This window comes from Musca domestica, unplaced genomic scaffold (assembly GCF_030504385.1).
Source record: "Musca domestica strain aabys unplaced genomic scaffold, Musca_domestica.polishedcontigs.V.1.1 107, whole genome shotgun sequence".
NCBI lineage: Eukaryota > Metazoa > Arthropoda > Insecta > Diptera > Muscidae > Musca > Musca domestica.
In genome coordinates, this window is record NW_026712125.1 from 1,001,500 (window position 1) to 1,029,302 (window position 27,803).

At 31.6% G+C, this 27,803-nt stretch overlaps 1 protein-coding gene across 3 annotated transcripts in view; it reads left to right on the forward strand.

Annotated features, from left to right (window-relative positions):
- LOC101889178 (putative uncharacterized protein DDB_G0271606) overlaps positions 1–27,803 on the forward strand; it is a 236,041-nt gene that overhangs the window by 22,196 nt on the left and 186,042 nt on the right. For all 3 annotated transcript variants that reach the window (XM_059129053.1, XM_059129063.1, XM_059129064.1), the window contains exon 2: positions 18,947–20,575. In XM_059129053.1, coding sequence (XP_058985036.1) covers positions 19,040–20,575 — 1,536 coding nt within the window. In that variant the 5' untranslated portion in view covers positions 18,947–19,039. The remainder of the gene's footprint in view (positions 1–18,946; positions 20,576–27,803) is intronic.

Sequence of the window (27,803 nt, forward strand, 5' to 3'; positions counted from 1 at the left end):
ACTTCATTTCGTTATGGAGCTAGATTGATTTCCACAGTCGTACAGATGGTTAGAGAGACAGACGGACGGACATTGCTAAATCGACATAGAATTTTATGCTGATAAAGAATATATGTATATATATATATATATATATATATATATATATATATATATATATATATATATATATATATATATATATATATATATGTGGTGGAGGGTTTAAAAATATACCATAGCCCCCTCAGGATACATAGAATTTTATACATTTTTCATAAGCCTTTTATAGCCCAAAATTTTAATAGAAAATTATGTTTCATAGGCCCCTAACACCTAAAAAAATTTTTTTGAGTTTTTTTTTTATAGGTCCGGGGCTTATGGAGCCTAAGAAGAATTTCCTATAAAATCTTATAGGCATCGGGGGTTTAGGATTTTTTTTTTCTAAAACAATTATACGCGCATACGTAAAAATTCTTACAAAAATTTTATAAGACTCAGGGGGTCTCTGATACTTATTCTAACAAAATTTAAAGGCCTCGGCGGCTGAAACAAAAATTTTATAAAATTGTACAGAAGCCTAAAAAATAATTTATTAAATTTTATGAGCAAAAAATTTATTAACAATTTTGGTCCCATATGAAAAGTTTGGAAACCCATAAAAAATTTTTCTATAATATATTACAGGCCCCAAGAACATATGTAAAATTTTGTATAGAAATTTAATAGAGCCTTGGGGTCGTGAAACAAATTTCTATAATTATACCCTCCGCTACATGACTACTATCATTTGACCAAAACGTGTCTCATCGAAATAATGATTTTGGATCCTATGTGTCTTTGGACCAATTCATTCGTTTGACTGCCTGGCTGGCAGTTCTACATTTACCTCTCCCACAACGGCGTCAAAATTGTTGAATAATTCTAACTCTCACCACATGCGAAATAAGCATCCGATTCTCTTCAAATTTCACACATCCAAATATTTTTATTAACACAAGATCTGGTATAAATTTATCCGTCCTTTCCTTTTTGTACCTCCCCCACAAAGGGTCATAAGAATAATTCTTAAACAATTTTAAATAAGAGTCCGATTGTCTTAAAATTTCTATCAAGGTGGGAATAGTGTACTGCTTTCGGTACCTCACCCATAACGGGTCAAAAGTTTGAATAATTATAATTCTCATCAATTGCCGGATAGTAGAAATTCAAAATATTCTCTTACCTAAACGCCAGGGATTCATAAAATATTGAAAACACATTTTAGGGTTAAAGGCGTACTTTGTGTGAGTTTAAGCAAAAATCTCCCACAAAGCGTCATTTTAGAAGGATGACTCTAAGGACAAAAATATTCCTCATTAAATTTTACCATAAGCCACCACAGACAAGAAGTTTCTATTCCTACCGTATATAAAAAAAAATTGAATCCATTTTCAACGTCATATCTATATATAACATGTCCTATTTTTGAATCAGTTGTTGACTCGGGTTTTTCGAATTGACGTCTGAAAGTAACATAAAATTTCATTTTAGGCAAAATATGTTAAAAGAAGAAATATTCTGCACAAAATTTCACTATAAATCTCAGAATAAAACATATATCTAGGTGCCATAATTTTTATGGAAATTATATTCGAAATGTATGTACTATACGTGAAAGTTATGTGCTTGTTTTTTTCACTGTTAATTTAACACGCTTCCCATCCAAGTCAAAAATCTCCCTTTACACTTAATTTTTTGGGGAAAGTGTCAAAGGAAGAATGAATCTAGACCGAATTTCATTGGAGTCTCTGAAAAATGAAAATTTATATATTTAATGTGTACCATGAAAAACTAGCATGAAAGTTCCAAAAAAAAAAAAACTAAAATGTTCCCCAATATTTTTAAATCATTTTTTTGCCCTGGCCTTTTTTTGAGTCGACACCCTTAAGTAACACAAAATTTCATTTTAGCCAAAATATGTTTAAAGAAGAAATATTCTGCACAAAATTTCACTTTACATCTCAGAATAAACAATTAACCTAGCTATAATAATAATTAAGAAAATTACATTCAAAATGTATGTCCTACAAGTATAAATTATGTGCTACCTTCTTTAATAGGTAACTTAAATCTCCCTTCATACTTGATTTTTTGAGGTAAAGTGTCAAAGGAGGAATAATTCTAGATCAAATTTCATAAGTCTTCGGACAAACGAAATTTGTATAAACAAATAATTTTTCAAGACGTAAGATGTCGGGTATTTATTTAAAAAATAGTTTTTGATGTGTATTTTTTTTAAATATTTTTCAAGGATCTAAGAATACGTGAATTTTTTAAAAATAGTTTTTCAAGGACCTAAATAGATGTGTATCTTTTTAAATAATTTTTCAAGAACATAAAATAAGTGTATTTTCTAAAAATATTTTTGTCAAGTACCTAAGAAGGAATGTGTTTTTTAAAAAAATATTGTTTAAAGGACCTAAAAAGACGTATTTTTTTAAATATGTTTTCAAGCAACTAAGAAGACGTGAGTTTTTTTTTTTAAATATTTTTCAAGGTTTTAGGTCCTTTTTTTCAACACATATTTTTTAAAATATTTTCTATTTTTTTAAATATTTTTTCAAGGTCCTAAGAAGGAATGTATTTTTTAAAAAATATTTTTAGAAGTCCTAGGAAGGAATGTATTTTTTTTAAAAATATTTTTTTCCAAAAGACGTGTATTATTTAAAAATATTTTTCAAGGATCTAAGAAGACGTGCATTTTTTAAAAAATATTTTTTTCAAGGTTCTAAGAATACTTGTATTATTTTTAAAATATTTGTAATGACCTAAAAGTCTTGTATTTTTTTTTTTTAACATTTTTTCAAGGACCTAAGACGAAGTGTATTTTTTTTTTAAATATTTTTTCAAGAACCTAAGAAGACGTGTATTTCTTGTTTAATATTTTTCCAAATACCTAAGATAATATGGATATTTTAAAAATATTTTTTCAATGACCTGAGGAGCCGTATTTTTCAAAAATATTTTTTCAAAGACCTAAGAAGATGTTTTATTTTTTTAATATTTTTTCAAGGTCCTAAGAAGGAATGTATTTTTTAAAAAATATTTTTTGAGGTCCTAAGACGGAATGTATTTTTTTTTAATATTTTTTTTCAAGCACCCAAAAAGACGTGTGTTATTTAAAAATATTTTTCAAGGATCTAAGAAGATGTGCATTTTTTAAAAAATATTTTTTTCAAGGTTCTAAGAATACTTGTATTATTTTTAAAATATTTGTAATGACCTAAGTCTTTTGTTTTCAAGGACCTAAGACGAAGTGTATTTTCTTAAATATTTTTTCAAGAACCTAAGAAGGCGTGTATTTCTTGTTTAATATTTTTCCAAATACCTAAGATAATATGGATATTTTAAAAATATTTTTTCAAGGACCTAAGAAGACCTGTATTTTTTCAAAAATATTTTTTCAAGGACCTAAGAAGACCTGTATTTTTTCAAAAATATTTTTTCAAAGACCTAAGAAGATGTTCTTTTTTTTTAATATTTTTTCAAGGTCCTAAAAAGGAATGTATTTTTTAGAAAATATTTTTTCAAAGACCTAAGAAGACGTGCATTTTTTAAAAAAAATATTTTTTCAAGGTATTTTTGTCTTGGACGTGTATTTTGTTTAGAAAATGTTTTTTAGTGACCTAGGAAGTCTTGTATTTTATTAAGAAATATTTTTTCAAGGACCTAAGACGAAGTGTATTTTTTAAAAAATTTTTTCAAGGATCGAGTATTTTTTAAAAAACATTGTTTCAAGTATCTAAAAGTCGTGGATTTTTTTAAATATATTTTTTTCCAGAGAAAAAAAATGTGGATTTTTTTAAAATATCTTTTTCAAAAACCCAACAGAAAAATTTTCAAAAAAAAACACTTCCTCCGAAAGGCATTGCCATCTGCTACCCACCTTACTGTCATCACTCATCGGCCGCTTGTCGCATTTATCATTTTTGTTTTGTTTTTGCTATTGTTGTTGTAAAACAAAAGCCTGATAAAATTCTTTTGTTATTGTTGTTTGTCTTTGGGTGTTACAACTATTATAAATGAACGATGGATAGATAAGGTGTTTATAACCCCCCGCTTTATGGTAGACACCTGTCAGGGGCCTAAATTGTCGAATAGGCCGACAGAGTGGTGTAAACTTGCAATTGCCCCATCATGATCATCATCACCATTCTCTGAGGAAATAATTTGAACTAGAACAAAAAACCAACAACAACAACAACACCATAATGAGAGCATGTGTCAAATTTGGGTCCGATAAACATGTTGTAATCGTTTAATGAAATTACACATATATAACACACATCCGCATATGAACTGTGATGACCTTGGAGACTCTTGGTCTTGGTTATACAAGACTTATTTATGTATAATATGATCTCAGGAGGACCCATGAAATTTTATAGGGTCTGATAATTTTTAAAAAAAAAATATGCTTTAAAGATTCCGATATCCTTAAAAAATCATGGAGTCGGATACTCTTTGAGAAAAAAAAAATATTTAAATATTCATTGGCTACTCAAACTCTTTACAATTTATGGGGCAGTTTCCAAAAGAGCGGGGCAATATTGTCCCTTTCGTATCTGACATAAGTCTGATATAAATATTTCCAGTCGTGCCAGTTTCGGACTATATCGACACCTTCTTTACTTTATATGAAATTTGTTATAATTCTTTGGAAAATACTGAAATGGGCGTGAGGTACCTGAAAAAGTGGACCGAATTTTTTTTGTGAATAATTGTTAATCAACATTTTATCTGTTATGGGGGAGGTACTAGTAGAGCCAGTGGGCTAAGGAATTCCATATCTGGTTGAGAGAAATATTTCGATAAAACAAGTTAGAATAGCAGACTTGATTCGTAAGCTATGAGAAATATAACATTTGTGAGGGAGGTATCAGAAGGAGTGACACATGATCCTGTGTTAGTAGAACTATTGGTATATGATGGGTTTTGAGAGCGATCGGATGCTTATTTCTCATTTTATGAGCGTCATGGTTATTCTAAATTTTGACCCCTTTGTGGGAGAGGTACCGGAAGAAGTAGGCCGATATTCATGAGCATCACACCAGATGGTGTAAAATTTCCAGAGTATCGGAAACTTATTTGACATTCCATGAGCGTTGTTATTATTCAAAATTTCGAACCCATTGTGGGGGAGGTACCAGAAGGAGGCAGCTGATATTTGCCATCTTCACATCAGATCTTGCTTTGGTTGAGACTATGTGTTGTGCAAAATTTCAAGAGTATCGAAAGCTCATTTCTCGTTTTATAAGCGTCATGATTATTCCCAATGTGGATCCCATTGTGGGGGAGGCACCAGAAGGAGTGGTCCGATATATCCCATCTTCATGCCAGATTTTGTGTTGTTAAAAATATTAGTAGGCGTAAAATTTGAAGAGAATCGGATGTTTCTTTTCTCGTTTTATAAGCGTCATGATTATTCCCTATGTGGATCCCCTTGTGGGGGAGGTACCAGAAGCAGTGGACCGATATATCCCATCTTCATGCCAGATTTTGTGTTCATTGGAATATTGAGATGTGCGAAGTTTGAAACTAATCGGACACTTATTTATCATTTTATAAAAGTTATAATTATTCAAAATTTTGAGCCTTTGTGGGGGAGGTACGTGATGTAGTAGGTCCACATTGTCCATTTTCGCACCTGACCTAGCACTGACAAAAATATTGGATGTTATAAAGTTTGAACAAAAATGGATGATCCTTACTTGTTCTATGAGGTATTGTTTTTTTTTTTTTTTTGTGAATATTTTGACCTTTTTGTGGCGGAGGTCAACCAGAAGGAGTGGACCGATATTGACCATCTCCGAGTTCGACCTACGTTTGATAATATTACGACTTATCAAGTTTGGACCAAATCGGATACTCCCTTCGGGAGTTATCGTGAGCACCGGTCAGACGGACAGGCAGACGGACACCCCTAGATCCACTCGATATGTCCTGAAACTGATTTCATCCAAAGAAACCTAGCGTCAACAACCAGTTACCACGTTTTTGGCCGAACCTCGGCACACATACGGCTAAGCGCACAAAAATTCAGCCAGTCCTTCAAGAATATTCTCTAAAATACACAATTGACAATCCGTGACGAAATCCATACAAATCCGCATTTATTTATTTATTTTTTTAATTTTGTAACGCCTCGCAAAATACTTTTTAGACCCCACACGTTTTGGTATAGCCCCTATATAACGGTACCTCCCGATATTCGGTACTTTGATTGATTTTAGCGACATTATTCACCGGAATTGTTTCAAATTTGGTATTTGAAGTTCGTAATGGGTACTACAGCCTATGACAGAAAATTGTCTGTACAGGTCTACGTCTTCGTATAGCCACCATATAACGGTAGCTCCAGATATTCGGTATTTTGATGATTTTAGTAAAATTATTCACCGGGATTGTTTAAAATTTGGTATAGAAAGTTCGTAATGGACACGACAGCCTAAGGCAGAAAATTGTTTGTGCAGTTCCACGTCTTCGTATAGCCCTCCAGATAACGGTACCTCAAAGATGCCGGCCGAACTTACATATGTTTTACTTCTTTTTTTGAATATTTTCAAGTTTCTTCCGTATTTTGGAGGGTATAAAAAGTTCGGCTTGGCTGAATTTAGTTTTAATACCCTGCACCACAAGGTGGTCAGGGTATTATGTATTTGTGCATTTGTTTGTAACAGGCAAAAGGAAACGAGATAGACCCATAGTTCCTTTTGATGATTATGCATGCCCCTCCGTCCGTCCGTCTGTCCATGTATTTTTGTAAACAAAGTACAGTTCGCATTTATTGCCCTATCCAGATGAAATTTTGCACAAATTATTTGTTTGGCCCAAGGACGAACCCTATTGAATTTGGAGATAATCGGTAAAAATTTAGATATAGCTCCCATATATATTTTCGTCCGATTTGTCTTTTATTGTGCCCGAATAGTATGGAATTTTGCACATACAACCAAATTAGGCCCGAAAATAAGTATGCCAAATTTGATGGAAATCGGTTAAGCTATAGCTATAGCTCCCATATATACTGTTCATCCGATTTGTTATTTTAGTCCTCCGCAGCCGTAATATGTACTCCGTAACAAAGATATTCAGGGAAATATATCAAATACTGCTCTGAAATACCTTTGCTAAATTTTATCGAGATTGGTTCAGATTTGCATATAGCTCCCATGTAGAACTTCGTCCGATTTATCTTGGATTGTGCACCAAACGTCTAATATTTGCCGAAATGGTATGAAATTTGGCACATGCGACCGAATTGAGTCTAGAAGCTAGTATGTCAAATTTGATAAAGATCGCTTCAGATATAGCTATAGCTCCAATATATATTGTTCTTCCGATTTGTTATATTTGTTACCCACAGCCGTAATATGCACTCCGTAACAGCGATATCCAGGGAAATATATCAAATACTGCTCAGAAATGCATTTGCTAAATTTTATCGAGATTGGTTCAGATTTTGATATAGCTCCCATATATAACTTCGTCCGATTTACCTTGGATTGTGCACCAAACGTCTAATATTTGTCCAAATGGGATGAAATTTGGCACATGCAACCGAATTGAGACTATAAGCTAGTATGTCAAATTTGGTAAAGATCGGTTCAGATATAGCTATAGCTCCCATATATATTGTTCTTCCGATTTGTTATTTTAGTCCTCCGCAGCTGTAGTATGCACTCTGTAAAAACAATATTTGAGGAAATATATCAAATACAGCTCAGAAATACCTTTGCTAAATTTTATCGAGATCGGTTCGAATTTGGATATATCTCCCATGTAGAACTTCGTCCGATTTACCTTGGATTGTGCACCAAACGTCTAATATTTGCCCGAATTGGATGAAATTTGGCACTTACCACCGAATTGAGTCTAGAAGCTAGTATGTCAAATTTGGTAAAGATCGGTTCAGATATAGCTATAGCTCCCATATATATTGTTCTTCCGATTTGTTATTTCAGTCCTTCGCAGCCGTAATATGAACTCTGTAACAACAATATTTGGGGAAATATATAAAGTATTGCTCAGATATATTTTTGCCAAATTTTGTCGAGATCTGTTCAGATTTGGATATATCTCCCATATATAACTTCGTCCGATTTACCTTGGATTGTGCACCAAACGTCTTATATCTGCCGAAATGGGATGAAATTTGGCACTTAGGACCGAATTGAGTCTAGAAGCTAGTATGTCAAATTTGGTGAAGATCGGTTCAGATATAGCTATAGCTCCCATATATATTGGTTATCCGATTTGTTATATTGGTTCTCCACAGCCGTAATATGCACTCCGTAACAACGATATTCAGGGAAATATATGAAGTACTGCTCAGATATATTTTTGCCAAATTTTATCAAGATCGGTTCGAATTTGGATATATCTCCCATATATAACTTCGTCCGATTTGCCTTTTATTGTGCACCAAACGTCTAATATTTGTCCAAATGGGATGAAATTTGGCACATGCGACCGAATTGAGGCTAGAAGCTAGTATGCCAAATTTGGTGAAGATCCGTTCAGATATAGCTATAGCTCCCATATATATTGTTCATCCGATTTGTTATATTGGTTCTCCACAGCCGTAATATGCACTCTGTAACAACGATATTTGGGGAAATATATCAAATACAGCTCAGATATATTTTTGCCAAATTTTATCGAGATCGGTCCCAATTTTATATAGCTCCCATATATATTTTTATCCGATTTCAAATTAATTGTGCACCAAATGGGCAATATAAGTCCGAATTTAAAAGATACAAATGCTACGACATATTTAGTCCTTTGAACTTTAAATTATAATTATAATCATAGCGTGCATGATTGAATTCTCCCATAAAAAACTTTTAATTGTTATTCGGAGCTCTACAAAATTAGCAAAGTGGTGTAGGGTATCAAAAAGTCGGCCCCGCCCCACTTTAAGACTTTCTTTACTGGTTTTTACTTGTTTAACAAATTTTAATCGTTAAATTTTTTATTGGGTCTGATGGATCAAAAAACCAAGTTTTTTTCAGAATCTATAAATTATGGGATTGATTCTGGGACCATAAGCCTTTGAAAATCCCCGATGTTTAAAACCCACAGGCTCCATAAAAAAATTCTAAAAATATTCCCAATTTATTAAAAAAAAATTTCCATATCTTGCCATGATTATGACACTATTTTGCCACCCCCCTCCATAAATTTTGAATACCATCCAAGCATAAAATCCAAAAAAAAAAAAAAATCTCCCACAAAAAAATATTATTAATAACTTATATGATTTTGCTCATTATCAGTTTTGTTTTAATGAGTTTGCAAACTAGCCATTGAATTTTTAAACAAATAACCCAACATATTTAAATGTGAATCACAAACAAATGACCGTTGAAAGATTTGGAAAATGAATTTTAAAATTTAGATGGAGGAGAAGGAAGCAAAAAAAAAAAAAAAAATAAAACGGAAATAATATCATCATCACCATCATCCAATGACTAATGTTGAGAAGAGTTTGAAACCGGTTTCCATGCCAAAAGTTCCCAGAGAACAAATAAAAAAAAAATATTTGATAATACATCTTAATAATATTTGAACAACAAACAAAAAAAAAAAAAAAAAAATAACAACAACAACAAACAATATAATTGCCCTGGTCTTTTTTGTGAATGAAACAAATTGAAATCGAAACTTTGGCTAAACAAAGCCAAAGTCAAATTCGTCAAAAAAAAAAAAAAAACTCAAAAGACCAATCAATCAAAATGCCAATTGAAAAAAAAAAAACAGAACAGAACAAAGGCAATTGACGGAATTTTAATTTCGCTTTTTATATTTTTGGGAATAGCTCCTCTGGCTTTGGCGGCAGGCCCATTAACATATTTTTTTTTTGTGATGGCTATTATTTTCAGTTATTTTAAAAACCGAAGAAAATAATTCGTGGCTACCTGAGTTGGTTATTTCTAAATAAATTTTATTTTAATTTTTTTTCTTTTTTCAAACAACAAAAAAAAAATGGTTTCAAATCCATAATTAATTGAAATTCTAGACCATAACCATAACATAACAAACATAGCAACACACATTATACCGGGTGAGATGAAAAAACTGCAAGCAACTTCAGACTGCTGTCATTTTTAAGCCACTCGTCCGACAGCTGTTAAATTTATTCCAATGACAGCTCATGATGTTGTTTACAAGCGTACGACAGCATTTTGGTGAGAATTTTGCAGAAAAAATGTTATTCGTCATTCGGAATTCAAGGGTGATAGGGTGATTTCTTTATATTTTTGGCTGGAGAACCACAAGTGGCTATCGTTAGAGCACACCATCCAGCATTTAAATGTAAATAAACCTTGTGTGTCTCCTCGTGTGTCCCGACGAAGTCAAGGAAGTGGAGGGAAGACAAGCGGAACATCAGCAGAAATGGTTCGAAAAGTAAAGAAGCGACCGAAATCGATCGAATCGCGCATCGCAATGGCCGAAAAATGGCTCGTGAGCTGAACATAACGCAATATTCCATTTGGCAAATATTGAAAAATGAGCTCGGGTGGTAAAGCCATTGAAATTCGAAAAAGGTGCAAGAACTTATACCGCAACCGAAAGAAAATAGACTCAAAAGAGCTAAAGAATTGCTTCGCTTGGCCGAAAGTGGTGAACTGCCGAATTTGGTTTTCTCCGATCTCCGATGAGAAAACCTTCGTTGTCCAGCAGTTGGTAAACAAACAAAATGATCATGTTTACTTGCCAAAGAGGGCAGGTCAGCTGAAAATGTGCACCTTCGGTTGGCCACCAGAACTCAAGCGCCGGCCGGCCATGGTGATGGTGTGGACCACCATTAATTGCCATTAATCGACCATGGTGGCATCAGAATAAATGCCGAATATTATCGCGAACGTATATTGGAGGGTGTATTAAAGCCTTGGGCTCGCAAATATTTTGGCTGCAGACCTTGGACATTTCAACAGGACTCAGCACGCCCCACCCACCCAAGAATGGTTACAAAATTAGGTTCCTCGCTTAGCTCATTTCCAGTGCTCATTGGCCACCAAAATCTATGGATACCACTCCGTTGGACTATTGTGTCTGGAGTATTTTGGAAAGCAAGGAGGTTGGCACTAAACCAAATACCAAAGTGTCGATCACATTAAGCAAGTGCTTCGCCGGGAATGGGCCAAAACACCGCAGGGCAACATTCGGGCAGCTTCTGACGGTTTCATTGGCCGTTTAAAGGCCATAAGTCTTGCCAAAGGTGAACAATTCGAACAAAACTAAACTAATTCTAAGATCGGATGCTATTTCCGACATTTTTTCGCTTTCATTCAATAAAATTTAAAAAAAAATGTAAAAAATATGGCGTTTGCAGATTTTTTTTATCTCACCCTGTACATGTGTCTTTTGTCTAGCCCAGCCGGAATATTTAATCCCCAAGTCAATACCACATCCACGCTCTACCTCCCTCTCTCTCTCTCTCTGCCATGACTTAAGTGGCAGTTAAACGGCCACGAAATTATTTTAAAACTTCTTTCAATTATGAGCCACGCCAACATCCGAATGAGACATACAGACACACACAACAATACAAACATACATACAAACACACGTTTGCCTTATGTCATCCACATAACTCGCTGATGTCTTTGCCTCGATAAGCCCAAATGCAAAGCGCCAAGATTGTAAGATATGAAGAACCTAGCTTGCGAAGTACAAGAGTGAGAGAGATATATGAAGAGAGGGGGGGGGGGGGGTGGAGGCTCACCTTTGGACATCACTTAAGTATTCTTGAAACGTTTAGACAGTTACAGCCAATGTTTACAAATAAATAACAACAGGAATTGCGATCACAACAGAACATCAACTATTAGAGAGGTAAGAAAACGAGAGAATTATATCAAGGAGGTGGGGGAAGGAAAGGAAAAAATTCAAGGTCCCTGGGAAAAATTTCACAGGGACCTATAGAATTTTATAAAAAAAAAAACCAATTTCATAGGCCCCGACCCTATAGACTTTTATGGAAATTTTTCATAGGAAACCGTAGCCTAAAGTTCAGTGATGGACAATATCGGTCGACTCCTTTTGGTACCTCCCCCACACAAAAGGTCAAAATTTTCACAGAAAATAATTTACCGTATAGAACAAGTACGGATCATCCAATTTTGAGTAAATTTTATAAATCTCAAAATTTTCATCACTGCGAAAATGGACAATATTGGCCCGGTCAATCGAGTAGCTCCCCCATAAAGGGACAACATTTTGAGTAATCACAATGCATGTAAAATGTGAATAAAAAGTCAGATTATCTTCATATTTTGCATATCCCAATATTTCGACCAGCTCTAGATCTTGTATGAAGATGCGATAAATCACACCACTTGTTCTGGAACCTCCCCAAAAAATTCAATTATTCAAAAAAATTCTGGTACCTCCCCTCAAAATTTTGAATAATTTTATCTTTAATAATTTTAAATCATCATCCGATTCTCCTAAAATTTCAGACATCCCAATATTTATACCAACACCAGATCTGGTCTGAAAATGGAATATATCGGACTAATCTTTCTGGTATCTCCCCCACAAAGGCGTCAGAATCTGTAAAAAGCTAAGCTCCCATATGATTCGAAATAAGCACCCTATCATATTGAAATTCCACACATCCCAATATTTGTACCAACACCTGTTCTGGTCTGAAGATGGGATATATCGGACCCCTCCTCCTGGTACCTCCCCCACAAAGGCGTCAGAATCTGTAATAAGCAAAGCTCCCATATGATTCGAAATAAGCACCCTATCATATTGAAATTCCACACATCCCAATATTTGTACCAACACGTGTTCTGGTCTGAAGATGGGATATATCGGACCACTCCTTCTGGTACCTCCCCCCACAAAGGCGTCAGAATCTGTAATAAGCAAAGCTCCCATATGATTCGGAATAAGCACCCTATTATCTTGAAATTCCACACATCCCAATATTTGTACCAACACCTGATCTGGTCTGAAGATGGGATATATCGGACCCCTCCTCCTGGTACCTCCCCCACAAAGGCGTCAGAATCTGTAATAAGCAAAGCTCCCATATGATTCGAAATAAGCACCCTATCATATTGAAATTCCACACATCCCAATATTTGTACCAACACGTGTTCTGGTCTGAAGATGGGATATATCGGACCACTCCTTCTGGTACCTCCCCCACAAAGGCGTCAGAATCTGTAATAAGCAAAGCTCCCATATGATTCGGAATAAGCACCCTATTATCTTGAAATTTCACACATCCCAATATTTGTACCAACACCTGATCTGGTCTGAAGATGGGATATATCGGACCACTCCTTCTGGTACCTCCCCCCACAAAGGCGTCAGAATCTGTAATAAGCAAAGCTCCCATATGATTCGAAATAAGCACCCTATTATCTTGAAATTCCACACATCCCAATATTTGTACCAACACCTGATCTGGTCTGAAGATGGAATATATCGGACCCCTCCTCCTGGTACCTCCCCCACAAAGGCGTCAGAATCTGTAATAAGCAAAGCTCCCATATGATTCGAAATAAGCACCCTATCATATTGAAATTCCACACATCCCAATATTTGTACCAACACGTGTTCTGGTCTGAAGATGGGATATATCGGACCACTCCTTCTGGTACCTCCCCCACAAAGGCGTCAGAATCTGTAATAAGCAAAGCTCCCATATGATTCGGAATAAGCACCCTATTATCTTGAAATTCCACACATCCCAATATTTGTACCAACACCTGATCTGGTCTGAAGATGGGATATATCGGACCACTCCTTCTGGTACCTCCCCCACAAAGGGTTCAAAATTTTGAATAGCATTGAAGCTCATAAAACTTTGGATAATCATCCGATTCTTTTCAAATTTTACACTTCTCAATATTTCTACTAACGCCAGATCGGGTGTAAAGATTATCGATATCGGTCCTGTGCTTCTGGTACCTCCCCCACAAAGAGGTCAAAAAACTCTTAAAATACGAAATACTTATCCGACTCTTGAATAATCATCGTATTCTCTTCAAATTCCACACATCCCAATATTTCCAATCAGACAAGATCTGGTGGGAAGATGGGATATATCGGTCCACTGCATCTGGTACCTCCCCCTCAAAAGGTAACATAAAACTGGAAATTTCCGATTTTCTTTAATTTTTCCACATCTCAACATTAGATCAAGTGGAGAACTTCGATCACACAATTCACACCCTTCTTCGCCGGAACATTCGTCATCACGCCCAAGTTTGTAGTACCCAGAAACAAGGCTTGACTCATTTGGCACTAATTCCGATGTATTACCCCCGATTTTTCGTTGTCGTTGCTATTTTTGTAATATTTCCTATCAGGGGATTTTTGTTTGTTTTATTCTTTGGAGGGATTTTCGCTTCTGTTGGTGTTGTTGCTCTTGCAATTCAACTGATATTGTTTTCGAAATTCAATTTTTTTTTGTTATTTTTTTGTTTCAATTCTGATACAACGACATATTTGTGCCGCTACGTTTTCCACATTATTTTAGTCATTCACACATACGCCGTGGCACGCACTCACGAACAAAATTGATAACAGCCTGGCGGATCATAAAAATATCAAGGGTTTGATATGAAAAGTTCTTTGTGCTGTGTTACTATCAAAAATAACAACAACAACAACAACAAAAATATTAACAAAAACAGAATCAGTCTTTTTGAAGTGAACATAGAATGGTGTATTTTTGGGGATTTTTTGTTGTTGTTGTTGTGTGCTATGATAAAAAAAAGTATTTAGTTACAAAATTTTAAATTAGGGGGGTTCACACCCTTGTTTACATTTATTTTTGGAAAATATTTTTATAAGTTTAGACCCCACAAAGTATATATATTCTTCAAATCACTCTAGCTTCCGAACGAAATGAAGTAGGTTGATAAAATTTTGCTCAAATGTGTATTATGTGTGCAGGACTTTTGGTATTGAAAATGGATCATGTAGGTCTTCGTATTGATATAGCCCCTATATAATATTACCTCCCTTTTTCGGTATTTTGGTGATTTAAGCGACATTATTCACCGAAAATGTTTCAAATTTGCTATTTGAAGTTCGTAATGGGTACTACAGCCTTTGACAGAAAATTGTCTGTGCAAGTTCACGTCTTCGTATAGCCCCCATAAAACGGTACCCCCCGATATTCGGTATTTTGATGATTTTAGCGACATTATTCACCGATTTTCGTTTCAAGTTTCGCATTTGAATATTATAATGGCTTATGACAAAAGTTGCCTATGCAGGTCCACGTCGTCGTATAGACCACAATATAACGGCTACATTCGGTATTTCTAAGATTTTAACAGAATTTTTAACGGATTTATTTTTTTTTTTGAAAATTACCAAATTCGTTCCAAATTGTGGAGGGTATACAAAGTTCGGCCGGGGCGAGCTTACAAATTTTTTACTTGTTTTAATATAATTATTTTTTAATATTAATTTATTTAATTTTAATATTTTAATAATAATAATTTTAATTTATTTGATTTTTTTATTTTTAATTTTATTTATATAATTTTATTTTTTTAATTTTAATTTATTTGATTTTTTACTTCTAATTTAATTTTTTGTTAATCTTAATTTATTTAATTTTTTTCAATTTTAATTTATTTAATTTTATTATTTTAATTATTTTTTTTTTATTTTTTATTTAGCTTGTGTTAATTTAATTTATTTATTTTTATTTTTATCTATTTAATTTTAATATTTTATTTTTTTAGTTTTATTTTTTTTTTAATTTATTTATATATTATATAATATTATTTTTTAATTTTAACTTATTTGATTTTTTATTTTTAATTTATTTTTTTAATTATAATTTTTTTAATTTAATTTAATTTTTTTACTTTTAATTTATTTAATTTTATTATTATAATTTCATTTTATTATTTTTTAATTTTAATTTTTTAATGTATTAATTTATTTATTTTTAATTTATGATTTTTTAATTTAATTTATTTTTTTATTTTAATTTATTTAATTAAAATATTTTAATATTATTTTTTTAGTTTTAATTTTATTTTTTAATTTTAATTTATTTAATTTTTTATTTTTAATTTAATTTTAACTTATTTAACTTATTTTTTTTTATTTTTAATTTATTTAATTTTACTATTATAATTTAATTTTTATTATTTTTAATTTAGCTTTTTCATATTTAATTTTGTTTTTAATTTTTATCTATTTAATATTAATATTTTAATTTAATTTTTTTTAGTTTTAATTTTTTACATTTTATTTATATAATTTTATTTTTTAATATTAATTTATTTGATTTTTTATTTTTAATTTAATTTTATTGTTAATTTTAAATTATTTAGTTTATTTATTTTTTAATTTTAATTTATTTAATTTTACTATTTTAATTAAATTTTTTATATTTTTAATTTAGCTTTTTTAATTTAATTTATTTTTTTAATTTTCATCTATTTAATTCTAATATTTTAGTTTATTTTTTTTTTAGTTTAATTTTTTTAATTTTATTTATTTAATTTTGTTTTTTAATTTTAAATAATTGTCTTTTTAATTTTAATTTATTTAATTGAATTTAATTTATTTATTTTTAATTTTAATTTATTTAATTTTATTATTATAATTTCATATTTCTTATTTTTTAATGTATAATTTTTTTTTATTTTTAATTTATTTTTTTTTAATTTGAATTTAGTTAATTTTAATACTTTAGTTTAATTTTTTATTTTTAATTTAGCTTTTTTAATTTATTTTTTTTATTTTTTATCTATATAATTTTTTATTTTAATTTAATTTGTTTTTAGCTTAATTTTTTTTTAATTTTAATTTATTTGATGTTTTTATATTTTATTTATTTTTTTAATTATAATTTTTTATTTTTAATTTTTTTTAATTTTAATTTATTTAATTTTATTATTATAATTTGAATTTTTTTATTTTTTAATTTTAATTTTTTAATGTATTAATTTTTCTTATTTTTAATTTATTTTTATTTAATTTAATTAATTTTTTTTAATTTTAATTTATTTAATTTAAATATTTAAATTTTATTTTTTCAGTTTTAATTTTAGTTTTTTATTTTAATTTTTTTTGATTTTTTATTTTTAATTTAATTTTAATTTATTTAATTTATTTTTTTTAATTTTACTATTTTAATTTAATGTTTTTATTTTAAATTTATCTATTTAATTTCATTTATTTATATTTAATTTAATTTTAGTTTTACTATTTTAATTTATTTCTTTTATTTTTAATTTAGCTCTTTTAATTTATTTAGTTTTTAATTTTTATCTATTTAATTTTAATATTTTAATTTAATATATTTTAGTTTTAATTTTCTTAATTTTATTTATATAATTTTATTTTTAATTTTATTTTTTTTATTTTTCATTTGTTTTTAATTTTAATTTATTTAATTTATTTTTTTTTAATTTTAATTAATTTATTTTTTTTATTTTTAATTTAGTTTTTTAAATTTAATTTATTTTTTTTAATTTTTATCGATATAATGTTTATATTTTAATTTTATTTGTTTTTAGTTTTAATTTTTTTAAATTTATTTATATAATTTTATTTTTTAATTTTAATTTATTTGATTTTTTTATTTTGTATTTATTTTTTTAATGATAATTTATTTAATGTAATTTTTTTTAATTTTAATTTATTTAATTTTATTATTATAATTTCAACTTTTTATTTTTTTTAATTTTAATTTTTTAATGCAATAATTTATTTATTTTTAATTTAATTTATTTTTTTTAATTTTAATTTATTTAATTTAAATATTTAAATTTTATTTTTTTAGTTTTAATTTTAGTTTTTAATTTAAATTTATTTGATTTTTTATTTTTAATTTAATTTTAATTTATTTAATTTATTTTTTTTAATTTAATTTTTTTATTTTAAATTTAGCTATTTAATTTATTTATTCTTAATTTAATATTAATTTTACTATTTTAATTTATTTCTTTTATTTTTAATTTAGCTCTTTTAATTTATTTTTTTTTTAATTTTTATCTATTTAATTTTAATATTTTATTTTAATATTTATTAGTTTTAATTTCCTTAATTTTATTTATATAATTTTATTTTTAATTTTAATTTATTTGATTTTTTTATTTTTCATTTGTTTTTAATTTCAATTTATTTAATTTATTTTTTTTTTAACTTTAGTTTATTTAATTTTATTTTTAAAATTTCAATTTTTTTATTTTTTAATTTTAATTTTTTGATGTATTAATTTTTTTATTTTTAATTTATTTTTTTAATATAATTATTTCTTTTTAATTTTTTTTATTTTGTATTTATTTAATTTTTAATATTTTAACTTAATTCTTTAGTTCAATTTTTTTTAATATTAATTTTTTTTATTTTAAATTTAATTATTTTTAATTTTACATTTTTTTTTTAGTGAATTTTCTTATTTTATTAATTTATTTATTTTTTACTTTTATTTTCTTTAATATTAATTTATTTAATTTTTGTATTTTAATTTATTTAATTTTTTTTTTTAATTTATTTTTTTTTTAATTTTAATTTTTTTTATTCTAAATTTAATTATTTTTTAATTTTATATTTTTTAAATGAATTTTTTTTATTTTAATAATTTTATAATTTTTTAATATTATTTTCTTTAATATTAATTTATTTAATTTTTGTATTTTAATTATATAATTTTTATTTATTTAGTTTTTTTATTTAATTTTTTTAACTTTAATTTTTTTATTTTTAATTAATTAATTTTTTTTGTATATTTTTTAAATTAATTTTATTTTATTTTATTAATTAATTATTTTTTTAATTTTATTTCCTTTAATATTCATTTATTTAATTTTTTATATTTATTTATTTATTCATTTTTTTTAATTTAAATTTTTTTATTCTTAATTTAATTATAATTTTAATAATTAATTTTTGTTTACTCCCCTTCTCTCATTCCCAGGCCACCCATGACTTGTCAATGATTGAATCATTCCTGCCCCGCGCCAACTTTAGCTAAAGCCTGCAAAAACCACACATCCCCGCTAATCCGAAAATGAATTCATCAAAGGACGCAAAGGTCTCGGCCAAGGCCCAAAAGAAACAGCAAAAATCAATTAAAAAACAACAGCAGCAACAACAACAACAACAAAACAAAACCAAAGACCAAGACGAACAAACGTTAAGTAAAAATCAACGAAATTCCCTGCAGGCCAACAACAAATCCCAGAAGAATGGCAACCCTGTCGTTGTTGTCGTCAATCACAATAACAATAATGTTGTGACAGAAAATAATAATAACAACAACAACAACACCAACACTAACAATAATGTTAGCCAAAAATTACGTGAATATCATGAACAACAACAATTGCTAAAACAACAACTAGCCGCCAATAAATCCCTGATTCCGGGCTATGAAAATGGTCCGCCCAAATTTGAGAGATCCGGAAGCTTTTCGTTGAGAGGCAAACTCTCCAAACTCATCAATTCCATAACCAGCAGCAAAGAGAATCTAAGCAAAGCTGAGGAGGATGCGGGCGGAGAGCTGCCCTACAAATTCAGCCGCAGTCGTTCTATGATTTTGCCAAGGCGCACAAATCGCCGAAGTCTGATAGAACCTCAGCTGGAACAGCTGTCAGAGGAGGCTGATGCCTCCTCGCCGGCCTCGCCGCGTAAAAATTCCGTGGAAAATGTGGATATAACCCCACTGAGGCCAACAGAAGCAACCACTACTGCCGCCGCCACCTCAACCCCTGTGGACTCAACGGCCGGCAATAAGCCCCGGAAAACCTCCACCCCTGTTCTGCTGGCCTCCGATCCCAATTTCGATCCCATTGCCAATTTCAAGAGACGCCGCTCCAACACCTTTATGTCCTCCTTCAAAAGCACCCTGGCCGGCCTAACGGGTGGCGGCGAAAAGAAAAAGGAGAAACTCAACGACAAATGGCGGGCCTCGCTGCAATCCCTGCAGGCCATCGACAACATGGTCAGCTATGAGAACATGTCCTTCATCGATTACGACAAATTCAATGGCTACGAAAAACAGCTGGAGCGTAAACTCTCCCAAATCAGTCTCATGGATCCGGCACTCAATTCGGCCTCGACGATGGCGGACACCACCACCAACACCCACATCTCCGACAACAGCTCCTTCGTCATGCCATCGCCCGTTGGCACACCAGCAAACGTTTCGGCTCCCTCACCATTTGTTACGCCGCAAACGGTAGTGCGACGTCGCAAAACGTCACAAACGTCGTTACACGGTTCCGCTCGTAAGCTGGCCGAACGTCGCAGTGCGTCGCGCAATAGCTTTACGCTAGACTCAGACTACGAGCACAATCTGGACCAAATGCGTAACGTGTATCGGGATAGTTTGGATTCGCGCAAGCTGGAGCTGTTGAATGAGAAGTCGCGGAATTCGTACAGTATGGACAGTGATCTGTTCGACATATTGGATTTGGCCGGCCAGGACGAGAGGAAGCGAGGTGGCGGCGCCCACCAGAGGGCTGCGTATCGGCGTAATTTTAGTCAGACGAGTGGAAGAGATGTTGTCGATGCTGTGACGGCGAACAGTGGAGCTAGTTTACAGGTGAGTGAGGGGTTTATATAGTACTGTTTCATATTCCTTCAAAGGGGAACAAGAGAGGTTCTCTCCAAAGGGAACAATAATTTAAACTTAAGGCGTTCTTTTGGACAAGGGGTAATATTTCGGCCTTTAGAGAGTCTTAACAAAGGCTGGCTGGGCTAAGCAAAGAGGAAAAGTGGCGCCCAACTGAAGGTAGACTATCGGCTTCATTTTAGTTAGACCAGCGGAAGAGATGTAATCGATGCTGTATTTGTATAAGGTAGAGCTATTGAATTAATGAGTGAGGCAGGGTTATGTTTTGGTGCTTTGAGAGGGGGGGTGTGGTGTATTACTTCAGAGGCCTTCAAAAGGCAAACTTCTCTTACAGGGAAAAATAACTGAAAATGAGGGCAAAATGTTGTTGTCGGGGGTAATATTTCAAGGTGCCTTCAAAGAGCTCAGGCAGAGCAAAGGAGAGGGGAAATATGGCACCCTCTCGACGTGATTTCAGTCAGACTGGTAGAGGTTTGTATGGGTGAGTTAGGGGTGGAATTCTTTCAGAGGCCTTCAAAGGGGGGGAGGCAAGTAAGCTTCTCTCTAAGGGGAAATGAAGGCAATATTTTGACGACGGGGTCTGGGTATTTCGGACTTTAAAGAGTCTCGAAGAAAGACTGGCTTGGCAAAGTAGTTGCGAAACGTGGCGCCCAACAGAGGGCACCCTATCTGCAAAATTTTATTGGAAGAGATGTTGATGCTGTGGCACCCTATGCAGTATGTTACATTAAAGGGGAAGGGTGTTATACTAATTTAGAGGCCTTAAAGAGTTTTTCCTAAAGGTTGGCTGGACAAAATAGAGGAAAAATGTGGCGCCCAACAGAGGGCACACTACCAATGCAATTAGAGACACATAAATGCGGAAGATTTCATTGCTGATGCTATGGAACCCGTTATAGTGTGTGTATTGCTGCAAGGGGGGAGGAAAAATGGAAATAATTTTTTTTTTGACATTTTTGTTTTAGAGGCCTTCAAAGGTTCCTCGATTAGGAGAGCAAGTGAACCTCGCTTAGAGGAAAAAATAATTGAACATAATTCGATATTATGGCGGACAGTGGGGCCTATAGTCTAGCTTAGGGCCAGAATGGGATCAACGCAAGTCCTGATCTTTGTCCCTGTTTTTTGGGAAAAAAAATTCTGCGGAGTTCTTATTTTGAATTGGAGACCTCACAAAAAATTATATTTAGAGGAGAAAATTATCTCCCTTGAGGAACCTCCCGTGGAACCCGTTATAGTTTATGTTTTGTGGCCAGAGGGGAAGTTAAAATTAATTTTTGACATTAGGGGGTGTTGTTGTATTTTAGAGGTCTTCAAAGGGGCCTCAATTAGGAGAGCAATTGAACCTCGCTTAGAGGAAAAAAATAATTGAACATAAGGTGACGTTGTGGCGAGAGGGTGCGGTATTTTTTAAGAGTCCTTTAATCTGGCTTAGGGCTAAAATGACCTCCACGCAGTGTTTGCCCTTTTTTTGAAAAAAAAAAACAGTGAAGAACTTTTTTTAATTGGAGAAGAGAGGGTGGGGTATTTTTTCAGGGGTCTTTAGACTGGCTTAGAGTCAGAATGGAATCAACGCAGGTCCAGATCTTTCCGATTTTTCAATTTTAGAATAAAAAAATTATCTTCGAAAGGATTTCTTTTTTTCTGGAGACCCCCGAAAAGCACTTTTAATTTGGAGGGAACAATCAACTCCCTTAAGGTACCTCCAAAAGATTTTTTTTTTGTTTTTTTTTTTTCAGAATCTCCCGAGAAGCCCTTCTATTTTAGAGGAAAAAATAATCTCCCTTGAGGTATCTCCAAAAGAATATCAGTTTTTTCAGAACACTCTCTAAAAGACCTTCCAAGTTTGAGAAAAAATGACATCCTTTAAAGAAAACATCAAATTCCTTGATGTATCTCCAGAAGAATTTATTTTTTTTTTTCAGAAGATCCCTGAAAAGCCCCTCTATGTTCAAGAAAAAAAATTACCTCCCTTGAGATATCTCCAAAAGATTTTTTTTGGTTTTTCGAGAGACCCCCCAAAAATCCTTTTTTTTTTAGAGGAAAAAACTACAACCCTTGAAAAAAATATTAACGCCCTTGAGGTACCTTCAAAAAATTTCATTTTGAGGTACCTTCAAAAAAGTTCATTTTTTAAACCACTCCCGAAAAGCCCCTCTATTTTAGAGGAAATGATAACTTCCATTGAGGTATCTCCAAAAAAATTTACAGCATTTTAGGAAAAAATCCACTTCCTTGAGGAACCTCCAAAACAATTTCATTTTTTTCAGAACACCTTCAAAAAGCCGTTCTATTTTAGATGAAAAAATTAACTTCCTTGAGGTATCTCCGAAATAATTTCATTTTTTTCGGGATATCCACAAAAAGCACTTTCATTTAGAGAAAAAATTACAACCCTTGAGGAAAAAATCCACTTTCTTGGAGGTACCTCAACTCCAAGGGAATTTTTTTTCAGATCACTCCCGAAAGGCCCTTCCAAAAAATTACCTCTCTTGAGGTATCTCCAAAAGAATTTCTTTGGGTTTTCAGGAGATCCCCAAAAATCCTTTTAGTTTAGAGGAAAAATTTACAAGCCCTGAGGAAAAAATCCACTTCCTTGAGGTACCTCCAAAAGAATTTTTTTTCAGAACACTCTCGAAAAGCCCTCTCAGTTTCGAGGAAAAAACTACCACACTTGAGGTACCTCCAAAAGATTTTTTTTGGGAGAAAGACCTTTTTAGAAAAAAAAAAAATAACAATCCTTGAGGAAAAAATCAATTCGCTTGAGGTGGTTCCAAAAGAAATTATTTTTTTTGGAACACTCCCAAAAAGCCCTTCTATTTTAGGTTCCTTCCTTGAGGTATCTCCAAAAGAATTTCGTTTTTTCGGGAGACTCCCAAGAAGCCTTTTTATTTTATAGGAAAAAATTAACTCCGTTGGGGTAATTCCAAAATAATTAATTTGTTTTTTAATTTCAGAGCCTCCCGAAAATCTTTTCCATGTTCGAGGAAAAAAATAAGAGCCCTTAAGGAAAAATCAACATCCTTTAGGTACCTTCAAAAAAATTATTTTCCTGAACATTCCCGAAAAGCTCTTCCATGTTCGAGGAAAAAATTACCTTCCTTGAGGTATCTCCAAAATTTCTCTTTTTTTTTCTCAGAACACTCCTGAAAGGCCCTTCCATGTTTGGGGAAAAATTAAAACCCTTGGGGAAAAAATGAACTCCTTTGAGATAGTTTCAAAAAATGTTTGTTTTTTCAGAAGAGACCCCCGAAAATCCCTTCTATTTTAAAAGCCAAAAAAATTACCTTTCTTGAGGCACCTCTCAAAGAGGCCTTGCAAGAAAAAATTCCCTCACTTAAGGTTGCCTTAAATGCTCCTCCACCTTTCCTCCCCATTCCTTCTCTTCTTTCTTCAAGGTTCCCCTCGCCATTCCGATACCTCAATTGCTTGCTTGTCTCATTCGAGTACGGTTCAATACGCCAATGATATGTTGATGTTGTCAATTAATTTGACGAAAAAAAAAATTGAAAAAAAAACTTTTTTTCTGTTGTCATCATCGATATTCTTTTGCGTTCTCAATTTAATTGATGTGTACGTGAGCACGTTTGTGTGAGTGTGTGTGTGTGGCAAATATACTTTACAGATAGATAGATGCTCATTGAAGTGCTCGTAGACGGGGCTGTCGAGAGAGGTAATGACGTTGACAATTTTCAATGGCAACAACAACAACCACGACAAACGACAACTATATGGACAAGTCTATAAAACTATTTAAAATGAACATTGAAGCAAAAACGAAAAAATACATTTTAATTGATGGCAGAAGGGAAAAAAGAGTAAAGAGATGGGGAGCGAGGGGTGAAGGCGGAGAGAAGAGCTATAAAGTGCAAAATGAACAAAGGATTGTGTGTCAGACAAATTTTTAGGCTTTTAACGGAACTTAAACAACATTTTAAACTTAAACAATGTAGTTAAATGTAACAATTTAAACAAAAAAAAAAAAATTTAAATTTTTTTGGGATAACAAATTTTCAAATTTTTTTCGGAGAAAAAATTTTCGTTTTTTTTTTACTTCAAAAATGTTCCATGAAATATTTCAAATTTGAATAAATTCTACAGTTTTCCCTTTAAGTTATATTATTTAAAAAGAAAATTCGCAATAGCTTGCCTAGAAGTGCCTTATCCGCGATTATCCGTTTTTTATCCGCATTTTTTGATTTTGCGAAATTTTCAAAAAATATCCGAATTTTATTAAATTGGGTACTAGTCGATATAAATATCATGTTTATGAAACAATTTTCTTCATCTTTGGTCTAGAAATGGCTTATCCGTGATTATCCGTTTTTATCCGAATTTTGGATTCTCACCAAAAAGCTAACAATTTTAGTTAATAAATAGTTTTTGACTCTATATACATTAATTCGAAAGAATTTTTTCAATAGCTGTCCCAAAAATGCCTTATCCGCGATTATCCGTTTTTATCCGCATTTTTTGATTTTGCGAAATTTTCAAAAAAAACTCCCGGATTTTTTTTAATTGTTTAATAATCGATGTAAATAACTAGCTTATGAATTAATTTTCTCCATATTTTGCCCAGAAATGCCCTATCCGCGCTTATCCGTTTTTACATCCGAATTTCCGATTTTTATAAAAATATTTCAAATTTGAGTAAATAAATAGTTTATGACTTTATCAACATAAGTGCGAAAGAATTTCTTCAATAACTGTCCTAAAAATGCCTTATCCGTGATTATCCGTTTTTATCCGCATTTTTTGATTTTTGGAAAATTTGCAAAAAATACCTGATTTTATTTAATTGGTTACTTATCGACGTAAATAACAAGTTAATGAAACAATTTTATCCATATTTGGCCTAGAAATGCCTTATCCGCGTTTATCCGTTTTTATCCGAATTTCTGATTTTTATAAAAATGCTTCAAATTTGAGTAAATAAATAGTTTTTGACTTCATCAACATAAGTGCGAAAGAATTTTTTCAATAGCTGTCCTAAAATTGCCTTATCCGCGATTATCCGTTTTTATCCGCATTTTTTGATTTTTGGAAAATTTGCAAAAAATACCTGATTTTATTTAATTGGTTACTTATCGACGTAAATAACAAGTTAATGAAACAATTTTATCCATATTTGGCCTAGAAATGGCTTATCCGTTTTTATCCGCATTTCGGATTTTTATAAAAAATGTTTCAAATTTGAGTAAATAAATAGTTTTTGACTTCATCAACATAAGTGCGAAAGAATTTTTGCAATAGCTGTCCTAAAAATGCCTTATCCGCGATTATCCGTTTTTATCCGAATTTTGGTTTCTCACCAAAAAGCTAACAATTTTAGTTATTTAATGGTTTTTGACTCTATCTACATTAATTCGAAAGAATTTTTATAATAGCTGGCCTAAAAATACCTTATCCGTGATTATCCGGTTTTATCCGCACATTTTAATTTTTGGGAAATTTTCAAAAAATACCCGGTTTTTTTTTAATTGGTTACTTATCGAGTTAAATAACAAGTTTATAAAACAAATGTCTTCATATTTGGCCTAGGAATGCCTTATCCGCGATTATCCGTTTTTATCCGAATTTTGGATTCTCACCAAAAAGCTAACAATTTTAGTTAATAAATAAAAAATAAAAATGCCTTATCCGCGATTATCCGTTTTTATCCGCATTATTAAATTTTTGGGAAATTTTCAGAAAATACCGCGATTTCATTTATTTGGGTAATTATCGCCGTAAATAACAAGTTTATGAAAAAAATTTCTACATATTTAGCCTAAAAATGGCTTATCCGCGTTTATCCGTTTTTAACCGAACTTCCGATTTTTATAAAAATGCTTCAAATTTAAGTAAATAAACAGTTTTTGACTTCATCAACATAACTGCGAATGAATTTCTTCGGGCTTAAAAATGCCTTATCCGCGTTTATCCATTTTTATCCGCGTTTTTAAATTTTTGGAAAATTTTCAGAAAATACCCGGATTTTATTTAATTGGTTACTTATCGACGTAAATAACAAGTTTATCAGGCATGTCACAGAATGTAAAATCGTTCAAGAGTGAAAACGAAAACGGTTTTAGCTTCTCTAAAAAACGGAAAACGCAAAAATTTTGCGTTTTGATATCACTTTCAAAAAGCAGGGTGAAATTGAAATGTTTAGTGATTTTAACGTAAAAAATAAACAGAAGACACATACATTTAACAGAAAATATTGTATTAACCAAATTCTCTTAGAGTTAACATGTTTTTGGAATTTATTTTACAAAAAATCTATTATTTTTCTAATCCATGAATTCGGAAGGTTTAACCATTCTAACGTGAGTTCCGTCAATGCATCCTACAATTCCTGGAATTTCATAATTTTCAAAAAAGTACAATTTCGACTTTCTTTTTTCTTCGGAAGACATTCTTAATTTGATCCAATGTGGACAAATTTCAGCTTCAATTGCATTAATAACTCTCCACATAATTGTAGAAACTGTACTTCTCCCAAGGCTTAGCTCCACATCTCTACCTATAACTCCTTGAAATGCACCCGTAGCGTTGTTGCAAGCTGGATAATAGCCGGTATATTGGAACGTTTTAGGTGGGGAAAAATTTTTCCCAATCTAAAACAAAAGCTTCTTTATTTAGCCGATAATAAGTTATAAATCTATAGAAATAAATTATTATTAAAATAAATTTGAAAATAACTCATTGCTGGTGGATCCTTACTCTGCATTTGAGTGAGATAATGAATCTGATGCGTTCCTCAATGTCCGGCGACGAATTTTTTCAGTAGACCGCTGATTTATTTCTTCATCCATTACAGCAAGTATTGAAGCCCCTGGCATTTTTACTTTTGGTGTTTATATTATAAAAAACAATTTAAACTCCTTTTTTAATTGTCAATAATTTGTTTACGACGTTTTTTTCATGGAGTTACCATATTTTTATTTCAAAAATGTGAAATGATTTTTTTTCCGGACTAGTCAAAACGTACGAGTGCTGAAGAAGCAAAAGCAAATCGTAACGATTTGGAAAGGGTGAAATAAATCGATTTCGTAAAACTTCTGTGACATGCCTGTATGAACTAATTTCCTCAATATTTGGCCTAGAAATGGCTTATCCGCGTTTATCCGTTTTTATTCGAATTTCCAATTTTTATAAAAATGCTTCAAATTTGAGTAAATAAATTGTTTATGACTTCACCAACATAACTCCCAAA